General features: G+C 41.0%; 1 protein-coding gene across 33 annotated transcripts in view; it reads left to right on the forward strand.

Moving 5' to 3' along the window:
- The window catches only part of MGA (MAX dimerization protein MGA), a 65,777-nt gene extending 46,890 nt beyond the window's left edge, over positions 1-18,887 (forward strand). For 6 of the 33 annotated variants that reach the window (XM_040557707.1, XM_040557725.1, XM_040557709.1 and 3 more), the window contains 8 exons: positions 3,884-4,014; positions 5,415-5,466; positions 7,133-7,318; positions 9,197-9,308; positions 10,541-10,774; positions 11,816-11,992; positions 12,432-12,584; positions 13,631-18,244. In XM_040557707.1, coding sequence (XP_040413641.1) covers positions 3,884-4,014; positions 5,415-5,466; positions 7,133-7,318; positions 9,197-9,308; positions 10,541-10,774; positions 11,816-11,992; positions 12,432-12,584; positions 13,631-14,916 — 2,331 coding nt within the window. In that variant the 3' untranslated portion in view covers positions 14,917-18,244. Of the gene's footprint in view, positions 1-3,883; positions 4,015-5,414; positions 5,467-7,132; positions 7,319-9,196; positions 9,309-10,540; positions 10,775-11,815; positions 11,993-12,431; positions 12,585-13,630; positions 18,245-18,696 lie in introns of those variants that run through there. The other 27 variants (XM_040557728.1, XM_040557711.1, XM_040557727.1 and 24 more) reach the window with 17 other exon arrangements.
- Positions 18,888-21,474: the final 2,587 nt, after the last annotated feature.

The following is a 21,474-nucleotide window of genomic DNA, read 5'->3' on the forward strand; positions in this document are numbered from 1 at the left end:
GTAATAACTTACCAAGCGTTTGATTACCCCAGGGTAACCTGTCAGTGCTCAAAAGCTTTACCAGGATGGTGTTTCTAGCAGAAGTTAATTTCCTGTTTCTTCTACCTGGATCCTAGCATCTTCGGAAGTACCCTGCGATATGCCCTTCCCTGCAGTGAAATGATGCCTAGGTGTATGTTAGGCGGAGGAGTCCTTCCCTCTTAAGTGAAACTGTTTGCATCTCTTGCATGTCGAATCACAGCAGTGATACTCTATAAAATGGGAAAGCTAGAGAGTACACCAGGAGGCTTCCAGCAACAGGGGAAGCTTTATGCATGACCAAGGAGAGCAAGAAAGAGTAAGAAGTGCTCTATGTATCATGAGATAAAACTGTGTTGTTGTAAAATGTGGCCTGTTAAAATGAAGTTAAACCTCTCACACTTCTAATGTTTTCAACGTAAGGTCATTTAGTTCAGTAGTTCTGTAATTTAAATAGCATTTTTGTTTGTGTAATTTTTTGTCCAGCCAGTTCTTTCCTCTGGCTTTATGATGGTGAGCTTTTCCTTTTTTCATCAGGCCCAGGGGAGAATAAAAATAAAAGCTGTGGAAGCAGCTATGCTGCGTGTTCACATCTCCTGTTGGAGCTCCACAGAAGCTCTACTTCTGAGGAGACAGTGTAATTTCAGTATCTTCCAACGTGGTAATTGTTTGTTTTTTTCTTTGCTTGTCCTTCCCTCCCCTATTCCCAATTAGTAGATCTTAATTTCAGTTTCAAGTTCGTCTTCTCCTATTCTGTGACCTTGTACAAGTGAGTCACTTGGCTCTTCAGTGGGGAAGCTGGATATGTAGTTCTGGCTTGCTACAGAAATGACTTAAAGGCAAATTGGATGCATCTGCCTTAAGAACGAAATGACTTGTTTTGAACAAATAAAAAAATTAAAAATGGTGGTTCCTGTTCACTGGAACTGGATATTGAAGTGTGAGGAGTTACTGAAAAATTGCTGTCTGTGTGGATAAATGATACTCTTCTAGTGAGATTTTTGTATAGAAGAACTTAAAGTTTCTGGAAGCACACAGACCCACTCAAGAGACATGAAACTAAGCTGCGTCCTGTTCACTGCCAGTGTTTTTAAGTTGTTGAAATACCTATGCTGAAATGCAATGAAGTTTTAACCTTGGTCACAATTTCCATGGATGAGTTCTGTATCTAGACTGCAAGCAGTGTTTGGTGGGGCCTCCCTAGGTCCCGGGCATACGGTGTCTTGGGCAGCAGTGGTAACGTGCAGCTCCTCACTGGCCTCTCAAGTTCAAAGTGGTGTACTGCTTCCTTGGTAAAGACGGTTCTTTTTCTCTGTGCTCTGCTTGGTCCCAGTACTAACAAGTCTTGCTTTGTGGGTGGATACTTAAAACCTGGAAGAAGTAAGAATTTTATGGGCTTTTATGCATAGAGAGAAACAGTAATTCCTTAAGGTTCTGCCAGTGCCAGTACCATGCTTCTACATTCAGATGAGAATTTGGTTTACCCCCATGCTGCTCCCTTTGTAACAGGAACTGTCACAGCGTTGTACAGATGTGTAGCTGCTCTGTGAAAAAAGTTGCAAAAAAACCCAGTACTAATAATAAAAGAACTTCTTTCCGAGTACTGAACCCACCAGGTACCAAAGGTGCTTTCATAGGCAGAGACAAACAGTGTCTTTAAATTTAGTCAGTGCTTTGGAAAAGAGATTTTTGAAAGAATGCGTGAGATTGTTCTCTAAGCCTAGTCATTTCTCACCTGCCTTCACTCTCCTTGCTCTTCTCTGGTTCAAAAGGTAAGATGTTTTACAAGCATAGAGATTGGTGACTGGGGAGTGTGCACAGCAACATGTAAAAGCAACAATGCTTTTCTGTTCAGATCTGGAACAGCTATAGCTGCTAAACTGAGCATCACCTTTCTTTCTTTCAGCAGTAATATCTTGATACTTCTTCAGTACAGGAGGAGGTGTCAGCTTCTCCAGAAGTGAGTAGTTTAGAAGTTTATAACTCCTTCTACATAGGCCTTATACTGCCAACACTGTACAACTCCTCATGACATCATCAGTAGAAGGTGATGGAAGATTTGGGAATATTTGAGAGTGATTTTATGGCAGAGGATGTTATGTGGCTTCATTCAGTTTAAAAGACTAGAAGATTCTACGGGTAGTAATGTGTGTATATACGTAGACACCATTATATATGTACTCTTTATATATGCACACACACTATATATACTTTACTAAAGGCTACATCCCCAGCATAGCCTTCAGTAAAGGAGGGCAAACTTAATTTTTAAAACTGATGCTGTTTTCTATGGCCTCTATCACACAGCCATGGGAGATGATGTGTTACACAAGTTTATTTTTAAAAAAAATATGATAATTTTCTCTGGCAGCATTATTGACAATAGCTGTCATTCTAATGTGGTGTCAATAACTAAGGAGGCAGTTTTCTTCTTGTTCTTTGCTATATCACGTACTGGGATAGTAGGGATCCTGTTCCTCTGTCAAAAAGGAAATGACCAGCAAAGAGTTGCTTCTGGTGATAAATTGAGTCCCTTTCAGTTAACATAGCTGCAGATTTCACAGGTGTAAATTTCATGGCTGATAACTGGAAGGATGCATCATTAATATCATGTTAGTTGTGCTTGTGTGATAATTTAGGTCGTTCTTGTCTTTTATTGTTTTTGTTACAGTGCTGTATCTAGCCTAATCTGTGGCCAGCTGAGTAAGTGCAACACTTTTTCCTTTCTAATAAGAGTTTCTTAGAACAGCAGTGTTACTGTGCAGTATGACTAATGAGTTGCAGATAATAATCAGTACCACGAAAAGCATTTACTAGAGGCCTTCTGCTGGTACAGTATTGCATATTGCCTTTTTTCATGTTCTGCACTCTAGTGTTGGTTTTTTTATTAACTGTTTGCATCAATTTCAGGTAAGTATTCAGTTTAGAGAAGAAGATTGCAGCTCCCCCAAAAGAAAAGATGGAAAGACAGAAGAGAAGAATAGGAGGAGGACGAGATTGGGTAGTTGAGGGAATTGGGTGAAATTGAGTACAGAACGGAGGTATAATTACATTTTCTTACTTCGGAAGGAGAAGGAGTTCTGCATTTTGTAATCAGTGAAGTAGCGTAGAGATTATAATACTAAAAACTCTAATAAAACTAATAAAAAATTGCTTGGATAAGGCTTGATTTGTTTGGGGGGAGGATAATCTGGTACTGCACATGGCCACAAGGTTGATATTTAACTCATATCACTGCAGTGGTTCTCTATCTCTGTCTCCACAGAGGATTAGCAAGTTTTCTGTGTCAGGAGAACATAGAGAAGTACTTTCCAAAGTGTCTTAAATATATGAAATAATTACAGGTCAGCTTTTTGGAAAGAACTGAAATTGCAGTCTTTATCATGCAAGCAGTTTTCTGTCTGACCCAAAGAAGCCTGGTTCTGGGATGTCCTGTCTGGTGCTGTCTTAGGTGTGAGAGACCATTGCCAAGGTGGTAACTATTTCAACCCATGACAAGATAATGTTAGTTAGTCAGTGTACTGTAGGATGTTGTAAAGGGAGTTAACTCGTATTTGAAAACATAGGTAGGAAAGCTCTGCCCTGTGAAAGCTTTTTATCAGACCAATAGTAAAAGCCTCAATGGCAGATTTTGCCCTTACTGAAATTCACTTTGCACAGTTGCTAGTGGGAGGAATTCCTAGAGGTGACAGTTAAAATAACCACCTGCTTTAGCACTGTTTATTGGCCAGTATAGCTGGAGAGGTTGTTTCTGTAATGGTTCTTAATGTTATAATGTAATCTCTTTTGAGACTGAAGTGAAACTGTTTTGGCCTGAGCTCTATTGCTAAGTAGATACTCATTTTAAAAAACAAAACAAAAACTGTTCCAGGATGCGTGTGAATACAGTGAGGATGACGAGCAGGTGGACATTGAGACCGTGGAGGAGCTTTCAGAGAAGATTAACATTGCCCGTCTGAAGGCCACAGCTGCTAATATCCGACCTTCCAAAGAGAAGTAAGCATCCTTGGAGAGCACTACAGTTCTGTATTTTATTGATGAGCTGACATTGAATGAACCCGTTAACAACAGGTTTAATGTAATGGTAAGATAAAGCACGGATTGCTTCAGGTCTTCCTGAGCACTGGTGCTTTCCAGTGTCTGTGAGGATGGGGCTGCCAGAACTAAGAATAGATTTGAGGTTTTAGCCTTTTTTTTTTTTTCCTTTAATTAATTTGTTCATAAGGATATGTGTCTTATAATGTAAAATATTTGAGTGAATTGCCTCCCTTCCTGCAAAGTGAATGCGAGCAGGGTCACATTGGTTTTAAATGTGATTTTTGCAAGCTTCTGTTTTGTTTATTCTTGCTGGTAGTTTTGTTATTTCTAGGCAGGAGTGGTCATTGGCTTAATCCCTGATCCTGTAAAATGAAAGCTTTGACTTTGGGACCACTGCCGCAGCAAAGAAAGCCTTTTCTTATTTGTATATAGTCTGCCATGGTTGGATAGCTTGGCTCTTTTTGGTTCTGTTTTTTTTTGTTGTTGCTGCTGCTGCTGCACTTGCATTTATAATGAGAGAATGCAAAGTAAAAACATTGTTTACTTAATGTATGTAAAGATGGTCGTAGCTCTTTCTCAGTTGTATCAAAAAATGGGGAACATTGTGTCCTTAGTTACTGATGTTTAAAGAGCTTTTTTTGGTAGAAACTTAAAAAAAATAAATCTGGTTGGTGCTATTATATACCTCCAGATGTTTCAATGTTTTCTCCAAAGATACAGCTCAGCTTTTATTCTTAGAGATCTACTTTGCTGTTCTTTATAAGTTGTCAAGATCCTTCAGTGAGAAGATTAGATATTTTGTGAAAATAATTCTTTCAAATGTGTATTGTTTTGTTTTCTTCAAGCTGCTGAGAAATAATACAAGGAAGCTGTTTTTATGTATTAGCATAGTAATAAATGTGAGGATTTTGGTAGGTTGTTCTTGATGGGGGAGGGATTGCTCTGTCATCTGTATTGAATCTATGTTGGTTTGTTTTGTTGTCTTTTTTTTTAATTAGCTAAAAGTGCTAAAATGATAAAAAGCTAAAACGCTATCCAAAATCGAAGAGAGATGCTTTCTACAATTAACAGTGAGAGGCTGAATTTACTGTTTGGCACGTAGTGCAATAGTTTGTTGCTTGCACTGTGGAATAATTTTATAGCTTTCAGAACAGCTGATTTTTTTTTTCCAGGATGATGGCATTGAAGCTAGAGTTCGCTTCCTTGAGAAAGCTCAACAGTATCCTGCTTTCATGTAGTTACAAGGAAAACTTAATTTCAAGGGATAAAAATGAGCAATACTAGGCTGGAATATACTTAATGAGGGTAGAGTGTATGAGATGAGTAGTGTTGGGAAAAACTTTTTACCTTTCTTCCAGATACCATGCTCCTAATTCTTCGGATGAAAAATTATCAGAAAATCCTATGAAGGTATATGCTCTCCTCTTTCCTTTTGGTATCACATCTCCATTTTAAAGATAAACTTTCATCTCAAGTGTGACTTTAATGCAATTTATTTATCATCTGTGTATTTATTATTAAATGCAAGAAACAAATACGTATAGGTGGGGGAAGGGGCTCAGTCCAAATCTTTTTTTTTTTTTTTAAAAAAAAAAAAAAAAGGACTGCCACTGGCATCAGTGGGTTTCGTATTCAACTTTATGTACAGGAGGAACATCTACCTCTTACTTACTATTACGTTTTCTTAAGCGTTGTGTTCTTGGTATAAACAACTTCTACAGCACACATAAAATAATGAACAAGTGAGAAATGCTTTCATGTGCCTAAGAAGACAGTATGTAGGTTTATGTAGACTGCAGCGCTGGGCAAAGGATTTCTGAAAACAGTAGTTTAAATGATAAGCTCTCAGGCAAGTTAAAGACAATGCAGAAGCCTTTCAAACCCAAACTCCTTGCAGTCCTTCTGAAGCTTATGCTGTATTTTCGGGTCGCTTTGAAGCCTGTTTCACTAACTGTCCATGGTAACTAACAGTGATGTAGTTGAAATCAGGTACAGAGCTACTTGCTGGGAGGGCGGGGCGTGAACCTGTTGTACGCCTTGTACATTGGAGCGGGCTGGTACGTATGTTTTTGGCTGAGATAAAGATGGGTTTACAGGATGCTCTGCCTGCCTTGCTTTCTCCTTGTACTCTCTACACTTGAGATTATGGTATGAGGCCCTTCCTTTAAAGGAATCTAACACCCAACAGAAGAGCTGATGCAGTTACAGCCATAATGAGCTCATTCTGCCTGTGAGGGCAAAGTGGGTGTCAGGAGCCGGGCTTCAGATTCCTCCTGAGTCCAGCGGGCTCAGAAGTGTTATCACTGGACCTGTGGAGTCTTTCTACTGATTCATTGGGGTTTGGAGCAGACCCAAAATGATGTCAAAAACACATTAAGACTTTTTAAGTAATACTTTGTCATGAAATAAATACCATAATAATACAAAACCTGTAAAAATAATTATGAAATAACAAATCTTCTAACCTGTAGAAATTAGTAATTATTACCTGTCAACCTTTGTGAACGTTTAAACAAAGAAACTTGACATCAGAGTCTGTCAACACTTCTGTTTCTTGGTAGATGTCTGTAGCGATCAATATCCATGCCGTCTTTTGTATCTGCAATGTCTGTTGGCCCCTATCTATATGTACCCATGAAATGAAATAGAAACGAAAGCAGTTTAACTCCAGGGAAAAAATATGTGTGTCCTGTATTTGATGAAGTCATTTCACTTACTAGTAGACTTTTTGACAAAACAAAAACATTGGGCTCAAATGTGTGATTTTGGTGTAATACTGTGGCTTAACTAAGTAGTCTTGCATTGCAAAAACTGAAAGCTCATGAATAGAAAGGGCTGCTCATGATCTTTTCTTTTAGGGTTGATGTGATTATGTTGGTCATTTCTTGTTGGTCAGCATTTCATGCTTCTTGCTTGTGCTTCTGACACCAAGCTTTCATGAAGACCATAGCTGAATAGCACGACATGAAATCTTCAGGTGTCTGTTGAAACGTTGCAAATCAAGCATGTGTTTGAATATTGTGTGCTGTTAGATTACCTGTGTTCTTTAAACTGGTTAATATGGTTGCTTCTCCAGCAGAATCCTCAAATCTGGAGCAGAAAGCAGAAGACAGAGGAAGAAGCCTTTGCTCATTACCGCCAGACACACACAGCAAATGAACGCCGGCGACGTAATGAAATGAGAGATCTCTTTGACAAGTTGAAGAGAGCTCTGGGGTTGCACAATCTTCCCAAGGTCTCCAAATGCTACATTCTTAAGCAAGTAAGTATTTTGAGTTTGTCTAGGACCTCCTAGTTCGTCCATGCAAGCCTCCTGGCATTTTTGCCCAACTTCCTCTTTGTCAGACCGCTCTTGAGCTTGGAGGGGGTGATCCCCGAATATTAACCAGCTTTCCTGGGTCCTCTACCCTCCTGGGCCTTATCCTATGGGACTCTTCCAAGAAGCTAAAGTCTGCTCTCCTGAAGTCCAGGGTTGTGAACTTGCTTTTCACCCTCCTCCTGCGATCGGGATCCTGAACACCACCACCTCATGGTCATGACAGCCAAGGCTGCATTTGACCTTCACATTCCCAACAAGCTCCTTGTTGGGGAGTATGAGCTCCAGCGCAGCACGCCCCTTTGTTGGCTCCTCTGTCACTTGGAGAAGGAAGTTACCCCTTAGTGTACAGACCCTTAAGAGAGGCACTGCTGCATTTTGGGTTCCTAGAAAGGGGGCTGGGGAATTTCTTCATAATTGTGCCTTTGTAGGAACTTCCTTACCTACATGCAAATGCTGGAGGTGTAGACACCACTTAAACCCCATTTCGTGATCCCTTCCCATCACCCCACATCCTTTGTTCAGCAGCCCTGTCCATCACTCACAGGGCTGCTGGTTACTCGCTGTTTACCCCATCATTCCCAGTTTAAAGCCCTCCTTATTAGCTCAGCCATTCTGCTGGCAAAAATATATGTGTTCCCCTTAGTGAGGCGGATCCTGTCTATTCCAAGCATCTGCTGATCCGCAAACAGGGTTCCATGGTCATAGAAGCCAAAACCCTTTTGCTAGCACCGGTTCTGAAGGCAGTTACTGATTTGTACCATCAGTGCTCTCCTCCTCACAACCTTTCTGCTTACTGGCAAGATTGAAGAGAACTCCACCTGGGTTCCCGTACCCTTGACTGCTGACCCCAGAGCTCTGTGGTCACTTCTCATACTGTCCAGGTTTCCCCTAGCAGCATCGTGTGTACCCACATGGAGTTAGGAGCAGGGGGTATTAGTCAGAGGGCTGGACCAGCTTCGGCAGTTGCTCCACAGTATTCTGGATTTGTGCCCCCAGTCAGAAGTCACCAGCTTCCATCCTGTCCTCTCTCCAGCAGTTACATCAACACTCTAGGGGTAGACGCTGCCAGCTTCTCTCCTTCAGCTGGGGTTAGAGGCTCTTCAAATTGTTGTCACAGGGAAGAGACTGTCATCTCCCTTTCACCTTCTGTGATGCTGCGCAGCCTGCAGTAGTCAAAGCTGGTCTGAAGTCTTCGAGTGAGTCTGTGATATTCAGTAGAGAACTTCAGACGCCTTTACAGGACTGTAGAATAAAACAACACATGAAACAACTTGTATTCTCAAAAGCTTAATCTTGGTGTCACAGATGCATGTGTTCAGATTAGCTCTCTCCTTGTATCCTTTGTGAATTTATCCATGGAAGTTTACGTCTTAATTCCCTAGTGTTTTACTGTGTAGATCCAGGCAATTTTGAAATATGCAGAAAACATCTTGTTTAATGCAGGAGAAGATAACATTTCATTAAGTATTATACTGACATATATAAAATACTTAATTGTAAAGATGCAAATAACAGGAAATAAAACATTAGTTGTAGATGTATAATTATGCTTATCAGCTGTACCTTAAAATTGTGGGATAAAAGTTATTTTTTTCTTAAAAATGGCAGAACTTTGGAGGAAGGATAACCAAGATGTTTATCACTTTTCAGCTTGTGTTTAGGGAAAGCTGTCTTTACATGGTCTACTTTTCACATCCTTTCTATAAGTCTTACTTTCTCATGATAATGAAAATAAATTTCATAAAGGTTTCTTGGAAGGAAAAATATTTTATTATTTTGTGTATTGTTGGTTTATAAATTATTTCCCTGACATTTTTTTAGGCATTTGATGAAATTCAGGGATTGACTGATCAGGCAGATAAACTTACTGGACAGAAGAACTTACTGGCACGTAAACAGGATACTTTGATTCGGAAAGTATCCACGCTTTCAGGTGAGACTGTTTTTGGATACAAACTAGGTAGAATAATGAAAGAAAAAGGCTTTCAAGGGTAGGAGAGAGTAATTTTCTGTGGGTCTGGGTGAGTCATTAATGTTCACTTAAAATTTAGACTCTTGACGCCAGATGAAGACCTGCCAGGCTCTGACTCAGTGATACACTCATGCTGATAAGAAATGCTTTTATTTTCCTTTATGCCTAAAGGAAGCATAGAATGATCTCGGTGCTGCAAGCCACAGGCTTGGGTTCCTGTGTACTGGATGTGCTTCAGTGGGGGAAAAAAAAATGATTACATCATTGGTCACTTCCTTAAACAGCTTTTCTGCTCAGTGCTTCAAAAGTATACACAGTAAGGTTCTTGATACGTTCCAAAACCTCTGACTTTTTGATGAACTTTGCAAATAATTGTGCGCTGTTTTTCTGAAAAATAGGGCCATTAGTGTCCAGATGTAGGAGGCAGCTCTGTCCATAAAACAGAATTGCGATATATTCTGAGCTTCTGCTCATGGAGGGATTTGAAGACCCATGTGACATTTATTTTGTCTTTCTGGGAGGTTAGTTAAAGGTAAACTTAGTTAAAGATAGGCTGTCATCTTAGAGCCTAAACTCTAAGTAGGAAACAAGTCAATATAGCTATTTCAACTTCAGTCATAACAAAATTGTGAGCATATACAGAAAACATACAATTTGTAAAATCTTGTTCTGATACAAAAATGGTGACGTTAAATAATGGCAAACTGTATGCAAGTTTTCCTTTAAAAGTAATTGGAGTAACAGGGCTCATCAGTCCAAGAAAATTCATACAGCATGAAAGTAACATTTTGTCTGGTAATAATACTTAGCATTAGGAAAGATGTGAGATTTTTTTCCACGGCTGTGGGTATTTTCACATGGTGAACTGCAACTAGTTCAATAAGAACTAGTGCTCTTCTAAGCTGATTTTTGGTTATCAAAGTTGCAGTTAAGTTCTTCAATGCATGGATGTTTTTGAAGGGAAAAAATGTCTTGGAATAAATACATAAATTTTTTTTTTTAAGTATGCTATTTACTGGACGGGGCTGTCTAATGTAAAGTAGTTGGATGGTGTCAATGTGAGAAATTTTCAGTTCTGTCATCAGCTCTTTAGCTTTGAAGATAGGTTAATACTGATTAATGCCAGTACGATGATCCTTGTGGGTCCCTTCCAACTCGGGATATTCTATGATTCTTTGATAATTTTTCTGTAGGGAAGACAGAAGAGGTTGTCCTAAAGAAGCTAGAATATATGTACGCCAAACAAAAAGCCATAGAAGCACAAAAAAAGAAGAAACAAGTTCAGCCAGCAGAATCTGTTGTAACCTCAACTGCTACCACACAGCAAGAAGCGTCTTCTCTTCCATCCAGAGACCTGGGCAAAGTGGCTGTGACAAATAGAAGAGGCAAGCCATTGATACTTGCCAGAAAAGGAAGCCATGCCACAGGTGGGCTAAAAATGATGTACCTTTCACATAAAGGGGAAACGGACATTGCAGGAGCATCCCATGGGAGGGCAAAACAGTTAGACTGCTTCTGCAGGTAGCTTACTTCTTGAAGCAGAATTAGGACAGAAATTAGCAGAAAAGGACCAGAAAGTGTCTACCCAAGAGGTATGGAAAACGTTTGCTTTCAGTACATATGAGGCTAGCACCACTGAGGTCTTCAGATGAACGTGACTTTCAGAATGATGAGAAATAAGTTGCTATTTAGTTGTTCTTCAGCCTCACGGAGTTTCACTGCAATCCTGTAGGAATTGGTGGTTCTTTACTGCTGACTCAAAGCCAGAAGCTCAACCCCGAAAATACTGGAGTTGCTGGAATAGATTTAGCTAGTTATAGAGGTGGAAGAAGACTTGCTTTTAAATTAAATGACAGAATTGTCAGACACTTAAGAATTTTTTGGTGCTGGGAATTCGCAGAGAAGTAATTGATGTTTACAGAGGCTTTCTCACCTAGGAAGACAAAAAACAATTGCAGAAATCCAACCTTTCATATTATTACCACTATAATACTCTGTAACAATCTGGTGATGTTGCTTTGTTTTGGTAATCATAGATCTTGAAGTGGTCTTCAGCTCGTATAAACAACTGATTGTTTTGGTTTCCCAAGCCTTGTTTTTTTCCAGTCCAGGGGAAGTTTGGCATCAGAATCTGGATGTGGTGTGAGAACTTCTTCCCATTCTTTTGACTGAACAAAGTCCCCCTGTAATTTCACCAAGACTGCTGTGATATTTGATCAGGTTGCCACTCCAAAGGGTTAAGATTATATTATGGTGCATGAAAAGGCAGTACAGTTTGGTTCTAGCTGCATAGATCAGGTTCCTGAGGCCTGTGTAGCTTCCGTAGCAGCTTTCATATCTGGGGCTTGCAAACCTTCTAATTGGAGCTCCTTGCACACCTGTGCTTGACGGTGGATTGCGGGATGTTGTTTTCCATCAAGGGTGCTATGCCAAAACAAATTGCTGATCTACATGTTTCTTTTTTACAGAGGACACCTCCTCCTCTCTTACACTGACTGCTGCAAGCCTAGTGATGACTCCACAGGGGCAGGTGCTTACGCTGAAGAGCCCACTGGTACCAGGGCAGGTAGCAGCTGTTCCTTCCACACTCCTGCAGGCTGAGTTAAAGCCTCGAGCTGCCAACACCACCGTGACAGCACAGCCAGGTATGATCATTGAGAACATGCTAATGAAAATACCAGGCTATTCACTAATGTTTACAGTTTACAAAGTAACTTGTTCTTTAGTTTTTCTTTTAATTTTTCATTCTTTGAAACCTAGTGAGGTAGAACCTCATTGATAAAAGAAACTTGAAACAATTAAGTCAAATGGCCAGTTTATCAACAAGTAAGTAAAATCTGTTCGATTTTTACTATTCCCAAACTAGGGAGGTGGGAACCCTAAAGAAAGTTGAGGCAGGAGGAAGAACATAGGGAAGATCTCTTAATTATCTAACCACTTTGTATTTCTATTTTTTACCACTTTCAGGTGGTATTACAGTGTAAAGTCTTGCATAGAATTGTAAGGCTTTTATTTCCAAGCTTGACTGAGTGTCTGAAAGGATCTTGTTTCCACCCCACCCCCCTCCCCCTTTTTTTGGATAAGGTATTGCTTCTGTGATGATTCAGCTGCCAGGATCAACAGTTCCTGTCCAAGTAAAGGGAATCATTACCAACTCTACCATTCCTATTACATTGTCAGCTGTTGCTGGAAACCCAGTGCCCTCAACAGTAGTGTCAGCTACAGAGCCCCATTCAGGTAGGCTCTTCGTGTTTTTTTGTGAATCTTTTTGCTTTTACGTAGGGAAGGTTGCCCTTGCAAAAAATGAGGTTAAACTGTTTTTTCATTAGGAAGTAATGGTAGGTGTCATTGTCTGGGTTTTCAAAGAAAATCGCTATTCAATGTTTTGAATAGATCAGAGGGGCTTTAAGGGTCCGAATATAAAGCCAATTCTCCTTGCCCTCAACAGAATAGGAGGAAGTGTAGCCTGCAATGTGTGCATGGTCTCATGCATCCCAGTGAGGAAGCTGCAGTAAAAAATAGTAGAGGGGCTGTTATAAATGTTTGCCTGTTAGATCCAGGCTCTTTCTCTGGTGCAATCCCTTCCCATACCATGCTGCCCCTGCTGCCAGTCGGAGGTTGCCTCTGAGAGCAAAGATGTTTTTCAAGACGAAGTACTGTATGTTGGGTCTAGGTGTGGAGTGGTTCCTGCCAGTGTTGTGCTTGCTGCTTGTCATCTCTTGTGTTAGAACAAAGCCATTCATTTTCTGCTTCATTGTAGTCCTTTCAGTGTAATGAATTGTTGAGAAAAATGAAAGTTAACTTTAGATTTGGGGCTGGGGAAAAATCTGAGTGTTACAAATGAGAAACTGATGTGAGACAAAAGTAAATAATGTGGTAGTCCATGAAATACCACTGTACTATTGTGCACAAAAACAGTATTTCAAAATAGCAGTGTAGAAGTAAACTGAGAAAACGGTGAGGGAGAAAATTACCATTGTTTTCCTTTGTGAATCACTGTAGGAGTTGTAGGCATTACAGTTGCTTTCATTTATGCCAGCCTGCTGAAGAAAGGGACTGGTCAAGTGTGGTGGTGGTTGGGTTGTTTTTTGTTTGTATTTTAGGTTAAAAATTAAGCTATTAATATTTCAAGGCTTGACTTGACCAAAACTGTGCAAGTGGTTTAAATTGTGAATAGCAGCTTATTTGAGGAAGACATGAAAAGTGAGTAAATTGAATACAATTAGGAATTATCTTGTAGTTGGCATGGATTCTGATGGATTGTGCTTTGTTCGGTTTTTCAGAAAGCGAAGATTCATTCATGATGCCAAGGATTGTTAATGTAACATCACTGGCAGCTGAAGGAAGTATGAATCTAAACCCAAACAGAAACAAAAATTCTAATACAACGACAGCTGCAGCTACTCAGGCTTCTGAGAAATCCTTGGTAGTAGCACCTCTTGAAAGTAGGAAGAGTGATAGCATCCTTTCGGAAGAAAAGGCCAAACAGTGTCCTGGAGACAGCGGAGGAGATGGAAGAAGTACCACAGGTACCGCCAAAGGTTTCTTTGAAAATAAAGATGGTTTTCCGCAGATCCGGAACGTGTCCTGTACAAAGGAACGTCCAGAGTCCTTTGGCAAAAAGCTCTGCATTGGTGAGTTTGTAGGAAGCCAAGCCAGGAAGAAAGACAGCGATCCTGGAGGAGAGAGATTAAAAATGAAAGAATTGCCATTCCGCAAGCTGCAGCTCAAAGATTCGAGGATAGAAATGGAACTGAGGAAGGTAGCTTCTGCAATGGAGGAGGCAGAACTGGATACAGGTGAGTTACTGAGCAGCATTGAGGAGAGTGATGACACTGATGAGACCCTCACTTCTCTGCTCAATGAGATCGCTTTCCTCAATCAGCAATTGAATGATGATGCTTCAGGTATGTCGGAGCTGCCCAGCACCCTCAACTCAGATTTCTCCCATGGAGATGCAGAAGGTCGCCGGGGAACAGGCAGTGATCTCTCCACCGCGGATGGTTCTTCCTTCCAGTTTGGCCATTTGGGAGGCAGTTTTAAGGACCTTTCCGAAGTTCCAGAGGGTGGTGGCTCTTTAAGTCCTCTCCTGCTGCACCTGGAAGATGATGATATTACCGATGGAGACAAGAACTCTGGGGAGCCTTCATCCGAAGCAGATGTTCTAAAGATAGTAATAGGTGCTGAAATGAAGGATCCGCTTCCCAATCTGTCCATAACCAGCGGTGGGAACGGCAAAACTGCAGAGACCACCAGTGTGACTCCACCGGTTTTGCAAATGAAAACGAATCCAGAAGCTAGTAATGCTGACACTTTGTGGAGGCCCATGCCCAAGCTGGCACCACTTGGCTTAAAAGTGGCGAGTCTGCCAGTGGACTCAGAAGGGCAGAGTACTAAAGTGATGCCCTTACTGGCACCTATAGTTGCAAAACTGGCACCCACTGGGGTAAAAACTTCATCTGCAACTGTTCAAGAAGGACAGGATAGCAAAGTAATGCCCGCATTAGCACCCGTGGGCACAAAGTTTAGTAGTACTGGGACCTTACCTTCAAATTCAGCAGGCAAATAAATGTGTGTATATTTTATCAGACTGGAATGGAGATCTGGAGCCAGTGTGAACCAGTGTCTGAGTTTGGCAACCTCCCTTGTCTGCAACGCTTTGTTTTCTGTATGGCATCAGCACTCTGTTCATCCAAGGGCAGGCCCCAAATTGAGAAATAAGTGCTATGAAACTTTAAGCATGTTGACATATTTTTACCTCACCGTTGTATTCTGGGTATTCTCCTTCTCCTTCACAAAACGTGGAAGATGATATATCTATAACCATTGCTGGGCACATGGTATCCTTCCAAAATTGGGTCCTTCATGGAAATAGTTTGTAAAAGGACTGAGAAGCCTAGGCTATTGACAGATATTTATTTTTTCCCAGTAGAGAGGCAGCTGTCTGTTGTTGAGGGAAAAAATACGGTTCATTTGGTTTTGTACCAGGCAAACTATCTATGCAGAAACGGGATTGTTTCACATGTGCTGTTTCTAAAGTTTTGCAGAATATGATGAATGTGCAGAAATGAGATGGCAATTACTCTCAAATATGTTACCTAGAGCACAGAAGGGAAACTGGAGATTGTGCAGAGGGCTGAAGTGAAAAGCTTCTGTTCTTTGGTGCTAGATAGTTCTCTGGCAGACTCCTTTTAGGAGCTTATGCCCAGAATATTGTCATAAACATCTAGAACTCTCACTGTATGGGGGAGATGATATTTCCCAATGCAATTCGGATAGTGTGTGAACTTTAAAACAAGTAAACAGAAAACAAACATACAGAAAATCCCCCCACCACTTTCACCTCATGGCCCTATACAAATAACCCCTCCTTTGATGGTTAGGGCATCCGTAAGGGAGAATCTCAGAGAGTAGAAAAAAAACGTGGGCACCCCTTTGCTACATCTTTAAATACACTGCTGAAGTAGCTTGAGTGTTTTCCCAGTTCTCTTCCTCATTCCTCCTGTCATTTCTCAAGATGTATTTGGTGGATAGGATGTTAATAGAAAGCATTGTTTCATAAAAATACAGAACACTTTCAGACTGTTGTAGCCTAAAATAAACGAGCAAGGTGTATATGTGAATGTATATATGAAAATATGTGTATATCTTTCCAAACCTTCCATTTCTTTATAAATTCAGGAAAGGTACTCAGAGGTTTCTCACTGCGTTTGCACAAGATGTGTATAGCAAAAAAAAAAAAAAAGTCAACAAAAATGCTCATTACCAGGGAAATAGGGCAGTATTGAATCACAAGATGTATTTTTTATTCTTCTCTGCCACTGCTTACTCAATAACCTGTAGATGCTCTTCACTGTTCAGCTGTTGGATGTGAAGTGCCTGCAGACTGTAAAGATATTTATATTTTTGTACACAGTTTTTGTTTTCATAGTTTTCTTGACAAATTTTCAGCCTAAGAGAGATGATTTGTTAATGAGTGTATACACAATCTTTTCCTATCAAGTTTGTAAATAGGAGATACGGTGCGCTTGAGGGGCTTCTTCACTGCTCCTAAAGGGTAAAAACCATGGCCATGAAAACGATACAGAAACTGCGAAGTAGATGGTGCGTTTTGCTTTATGTTTAGGAATGTAATCCCATCTTACTGTCCCAGCAACAGCAGCTGGGGTTCCCCCTCAAGATTCCCGATCTTTGGTGATGCACTAATGCAGGAATTTCATCTGTCCAGCACTGAGGTTGTGCACGTGCTGAGCGATGTTCTTCCACAGTTAGGTAGCAGTGTTTGCTGTACACGCCGTGCAACCCTATGCCCTATTCAGTGAGCTGCAACTTCTGGATCCGTGTCGAGGTTAGGTCCACCAGGGATATGTATTCTTTGGGTGTTGCCTTGTCTTTTTAATGATTTTTTGTTTTTAATTATGCTGCAGAGGAGAGAAGCCCCTATAGTTAAGTATGCAGGAAGTTACTCCAGAGTCTACGTGTAAAAGGTGTCTTCACCTTGCCACTCTAACTGGTGTCTTTTAAAGCAGTTACGTATAACTTACTGCTGTTTGCATATTTGCTATTTAAATATTTGATACAAGCCCTATATTAATTCTTTGGAAGAGAGAATATAGGTCAGCCTGAGAGTCATGCAGGGTCTTACCATTGTCACTGAATGCCTTAGAAAAGGGAATTAGCATGTAAAGATGTATGTATGCATATTTTGCTTATCATTAAAGGATTTTAACTCATTTTAAATCAGTGGGAGTCTGGAGTAACTATATTAGTTCAGTAGCATTATATTAGACTTAAATTTATTTACCTGGGAATTGGGTTCTGAGCATTTCTAATAGGCTGAAGTTGCTTTTTTTTTTTTTTTAATTTACCTATGGCAGTTTGCTTTGCCAAGAGTTTTTATGCCCCCTGTGTGTGAAACAGCAACCAAAATTGTGCTGTGATTCCTTTCAAATCCCTAATCACTGACTTCTCTTTCTGCACCTCATCCTTTAATGGTCCCAGGTGGCTAATTTTAATTACAGAATTGTGCTAATCAGTGTCTGAATACTTTTTAAAAGGCGTGTGCTTTGCACACTTCTGTAGGACAGAAAGCTGTAGCATGAAAGCTGTTCAAATGTTATCTAAGATACCTGCTCTGCTATTGCGGATGTTTTGTCCATTATCAATGTAATGGAAAATACTTGGATGTTTTTACTGCTTGGCAGGGGGGAGTAAGGACTTTTTATTGCAATAAAAATGAGTTGTGAAAAGATGACAGTAAAAAGTTTTTGGTTCCTGAATGTGATTACTGAATGAACTAAGACCCCAGATTTGGCTGCAAAAGGTGCAGTTGGTGCAGTTCCCAGAAGGTTAGATGATGGCTTCTACCAGGCAACAAAGCATGTTCGAAATGCTCTCAGCTTCTGCTTCTCCTTGTTCCACCATCTCCTGGCTGCAGCTTAATATTTTGCTAAGAATTTAAATGATGACTTCCCCGTCTTTTTTCTTTTTTTTTTTTTTTTTTAACTCTTCCCTCATGTTCCCATTGGTTTGGAATAAACCTTTTAACAATGACGTATGCTGTCTTTGAGGCAATAATGCAAGAATGTGACATGTAATGAAAAGATTTTAGAATCAGGAGAAGGAAGCCCCTGCAAGGCGCACATTCTCACTCTAGACCAAGAGACCTGGAGATTTTCTTTGTTTTTTTACACATCTGTAAATAGACTGGAATGTTTTTAAGAATATAATGAAATGTCAGATTTAGCTTTTTTCCTTTTATATATTAAAATATATCTTTCCCTCTTTTCTGCTTTTGAAAAATTGATATTTTTGTAGAAATCTAACAGTACAAGACTCTTAAATAACTGTATGTGAGGGACAAAGTGTAAAACTAAAATAAACCAATCAAGCTGAACTAGAAACTGGCTTTGAAAGTTTATTACAGGGAGGGAGAGGGAGGAGAAGTTACGTGGTGGTGCTGTTGGTGGCATGTAGTGCTGTACCTGAGCACATGACAAATGTACACTCTGAGGCAGAATTTTTGGTAACACAAGCATTGGTTTCTTGGTTCAAGTAATCTGACAGCTCAGAGGAGATGAGTCTTTTGATTTAGCCTTCAGCAGTATGCAGGACATATTGGAGGTCGTAAAGAAGGATTTTAACTTATCAAATGCACGAAAGTTAACGAAGGGACTTTTCACCAAAATGCAGGTGAAAAGCAGGAAGCCTGCTTATGGAGTCAATGGGGTTAACATATGGTCATGGCATAAAAGAAAAAATATCTCAAAGATAGTCTCCATAAAATCACCCTCCATGTTCCCTCCCTAACCCCAAATACAGATTAATCTTTTGTATCTGTTTCCTTTAGAGATGTTGTACAACACAGCTGTCCTCATGGGAACGAGCCCGAAGATCTGTCCCCAAGTGAAGTATCAGAGGAGATCTTTTAGAAGAAATAGATGAAATGCCTGCTACAAATCAGCACCTATCGCTGCTATTGCTTAACTTCCATATTCTGTTAAATGGGAGATAACATGCTTGATCCATGTTCTTTTTAAAATAAATATATATATATATTTAACTTCTACAGAGGAGCAAGTTTGACTTACAGACCTGAGAAAATGCAAAATACAATGAAGTGAACAATTATGCTTGAGGGTATGTGATGGACTGGGGAAAAGGTGACGCAGATTTTTTTTTATTTTTAAAGATGAACAGATCTCATGGGAAAATTAATTTTAAAAAATGTTGTTATAGTGTATATGTACACTATATATATTCATATATATACTATATAAATGGTATATATATATACTATATATATTTATACATAGTCTATATATATACACACACACACACTGGTTATATGTTTATGTATATATATATATCTTCACCAAGATCTTTCTATGGCTCCTTTTTTCTGGAAGAGGGTAGGGTTATTTTTTGGAATAGAAAGGAAAGTAAGCATAAGATTTATCCCATCGTGTTTGCAATGGAAAGAACTTAACAAGAGCGTCCCGTGATGATGGGTGCTGGGTTTCTTTGCATTGCAGTGTATTGAGGGCTCCTCAACTGTGTTACCCTGCTGGGGCCAGCTCCAAGAGGAGGAGAAGGGAGATGTTCCTGTCAGGTTTTTCTAGGTGGTTTTTGACTTTCAGGGCGGTGGGGCTGAGGATGTAGCACTGCAGGGCTCCTGCCTTTCTGCTGGCCTCGGGCCCGTGTAGTTCCCCCGTCCAACACGGAGGGGTGCTGCCCCTTGCAAGCAGCGCAGCTCACCGTGCCTTGTGGGCTGAAAGCAGGCAACTAAATAGCAGCTAAAAAAAGATGCAACACAAACGTGAGCTGTGCACCATATTTAGTGGTTTTCTGTTTCGATTAACTCCTTAGGCAGCAGCTGTATAAAGAAACTTGCCTGGCTCCTCTGCTTTTCCTGAGCAGCTTCTCTCTGGCAAAATCCTTGCTGGTTGCAAACCGCAGCACATGCAACACCAGTGCATAGCTCTTCATGAGCACAAAGGTTTGGGGGAAGGTCTGCATGGCATGGGTCTGCCATGCTTGAGTTAGCACCGGGCTCCAGTCAGTTGAGGCTCCTGAGTGCTGGAAAGGTATAAACAACTTCACAGCCTTGAGGTGCTGAAGGACCTTGAAATAGCTTGTGTGGTGGTGAAGGTGCTCAGGAGAAGCAGGCAGGGGTGAGGAGTGGAATCTGGGATCCTGTCGTGTGTGGCTGTTGCTGGAAAAATGTAAAAATAAATAAATAAAAATCCACACACAAAAAAACACCTCTTAGCTTAATAAAGAAGGGCCAGAGTTTGCCTTTAAATTGTTCCAGATCCAGTCTACAATAAAAACTAGATGGGAGGATAGGTGGGGGTGATGAAAGCTCACTGGCTTCTGGAATAGCTCAGTGAGTTTTCAGCCCTTGGGGGACCCAGGCTTTTTGTGATGGCAGAAGGCCATCACGAAAAGATGATCGAGACTTGTTTAATTTGTAGCATTTGACTGTTGGGATTAGCAGGAGGCCCATCAGCAGGACCATAGCAGCTTGATGGGTGTTCTCAAGACAGCAGTGACCAGACAAGGGGGAGGCTGTGTTGGAGGAGATCAGGGCAGTATGGCTGCCACAGCACCTGGCCCCTCATAGGGGCTGCAGGAGGTCTTCCCATCCCCAGAGGCAGGTGCTCCTCCTGACTTGAGCCAACTCGCTCAAAACCAGAAGCAAATTCCTCCACGTAGCCTGGCTTGTGAGGTGAGGGAGCCCTGCTCCCACATCCCGCCAGTTACTTCCCACGAGCCAGAATTGCAGCCTGCTCCAGCCCCTGCCCTGTTGTGCCTGCCCTGGACCTCATTTTTGGGCTCACCTTTGCAGCCGTGGATCTCCTTGTGGCAGGGATGATTCTAGGGATCGTGGCATTCCTCACCGAATTGCTTTCCTCCTGAAGGAAAAATGAAAGGACGGTGACCAGCCACCTGGTTTCTTTTGGTACCAAACAAAGCGTGGGGTTATTTGGGTAAACAGCAGCTAAAGACAAGTCCTCCCACAGGAAGAAGCCGCTCGTTGCTTGGCACAGATGGAGCTGTGCAGTGCCCAGCCAGGAAAGCCCGTGGCCTTCTCCACACGGGGGCACAGCTCTCCATCCATCAGGAAGCTTCATCAGTCCCTGCCCAAGCCTTCAGGCACTGGCAGTGCCGAGCTTTGAAAATGTGTTAGCTGACATGATGCTGTGCTTCCGAGAAAGCAAGGTTATGGAGCCGAGGTAAAACACGATCCGATGAACCATTCGCATCCCTTTGGGAGCCATGTTGGGCAAGTTCAGCCCTGTGAGAGCAGCAGGGCCAAACATCTGTGAGCTTTTCCAGGTACAAGGTGGATAGCACGACAGATAGGCTTTTCCTGCTCGGGTTATCTTTGTACTTCTCTTTTTTTTAATGATGTAGATCTGATGGGCTCTTGTTACAACTTGCATTCAGGTGACAGGCTGCAAAAGCGTGAGGGGAAAAAGGAGGGGCCAGTGAATCTTTTGCAACAAGTGATGATTAATGCCTATTCTTCTTCTGGCAATTTCACTTCTAGCCTTTGGTTTTAACAAACGAGGCAAGCAGACTTTCAGCTTGTGACTGCTTTGCAGAGCTTTAAAATTGCTTC

This window comes from Cygnus olor, chromosome 5 (assembly GCF_009769625.2).
Source record: "Cygnus olor isolate bCygOlo1 chromosome 5, bCygOlo1.pri.v2, whole genome shotgun sequence".
Lineage (NCBI taxonomy): Eukaryota > Metazoa > Chordata > Aves > Anseriformes > Anatidae > Cygnus > Cygnus olor.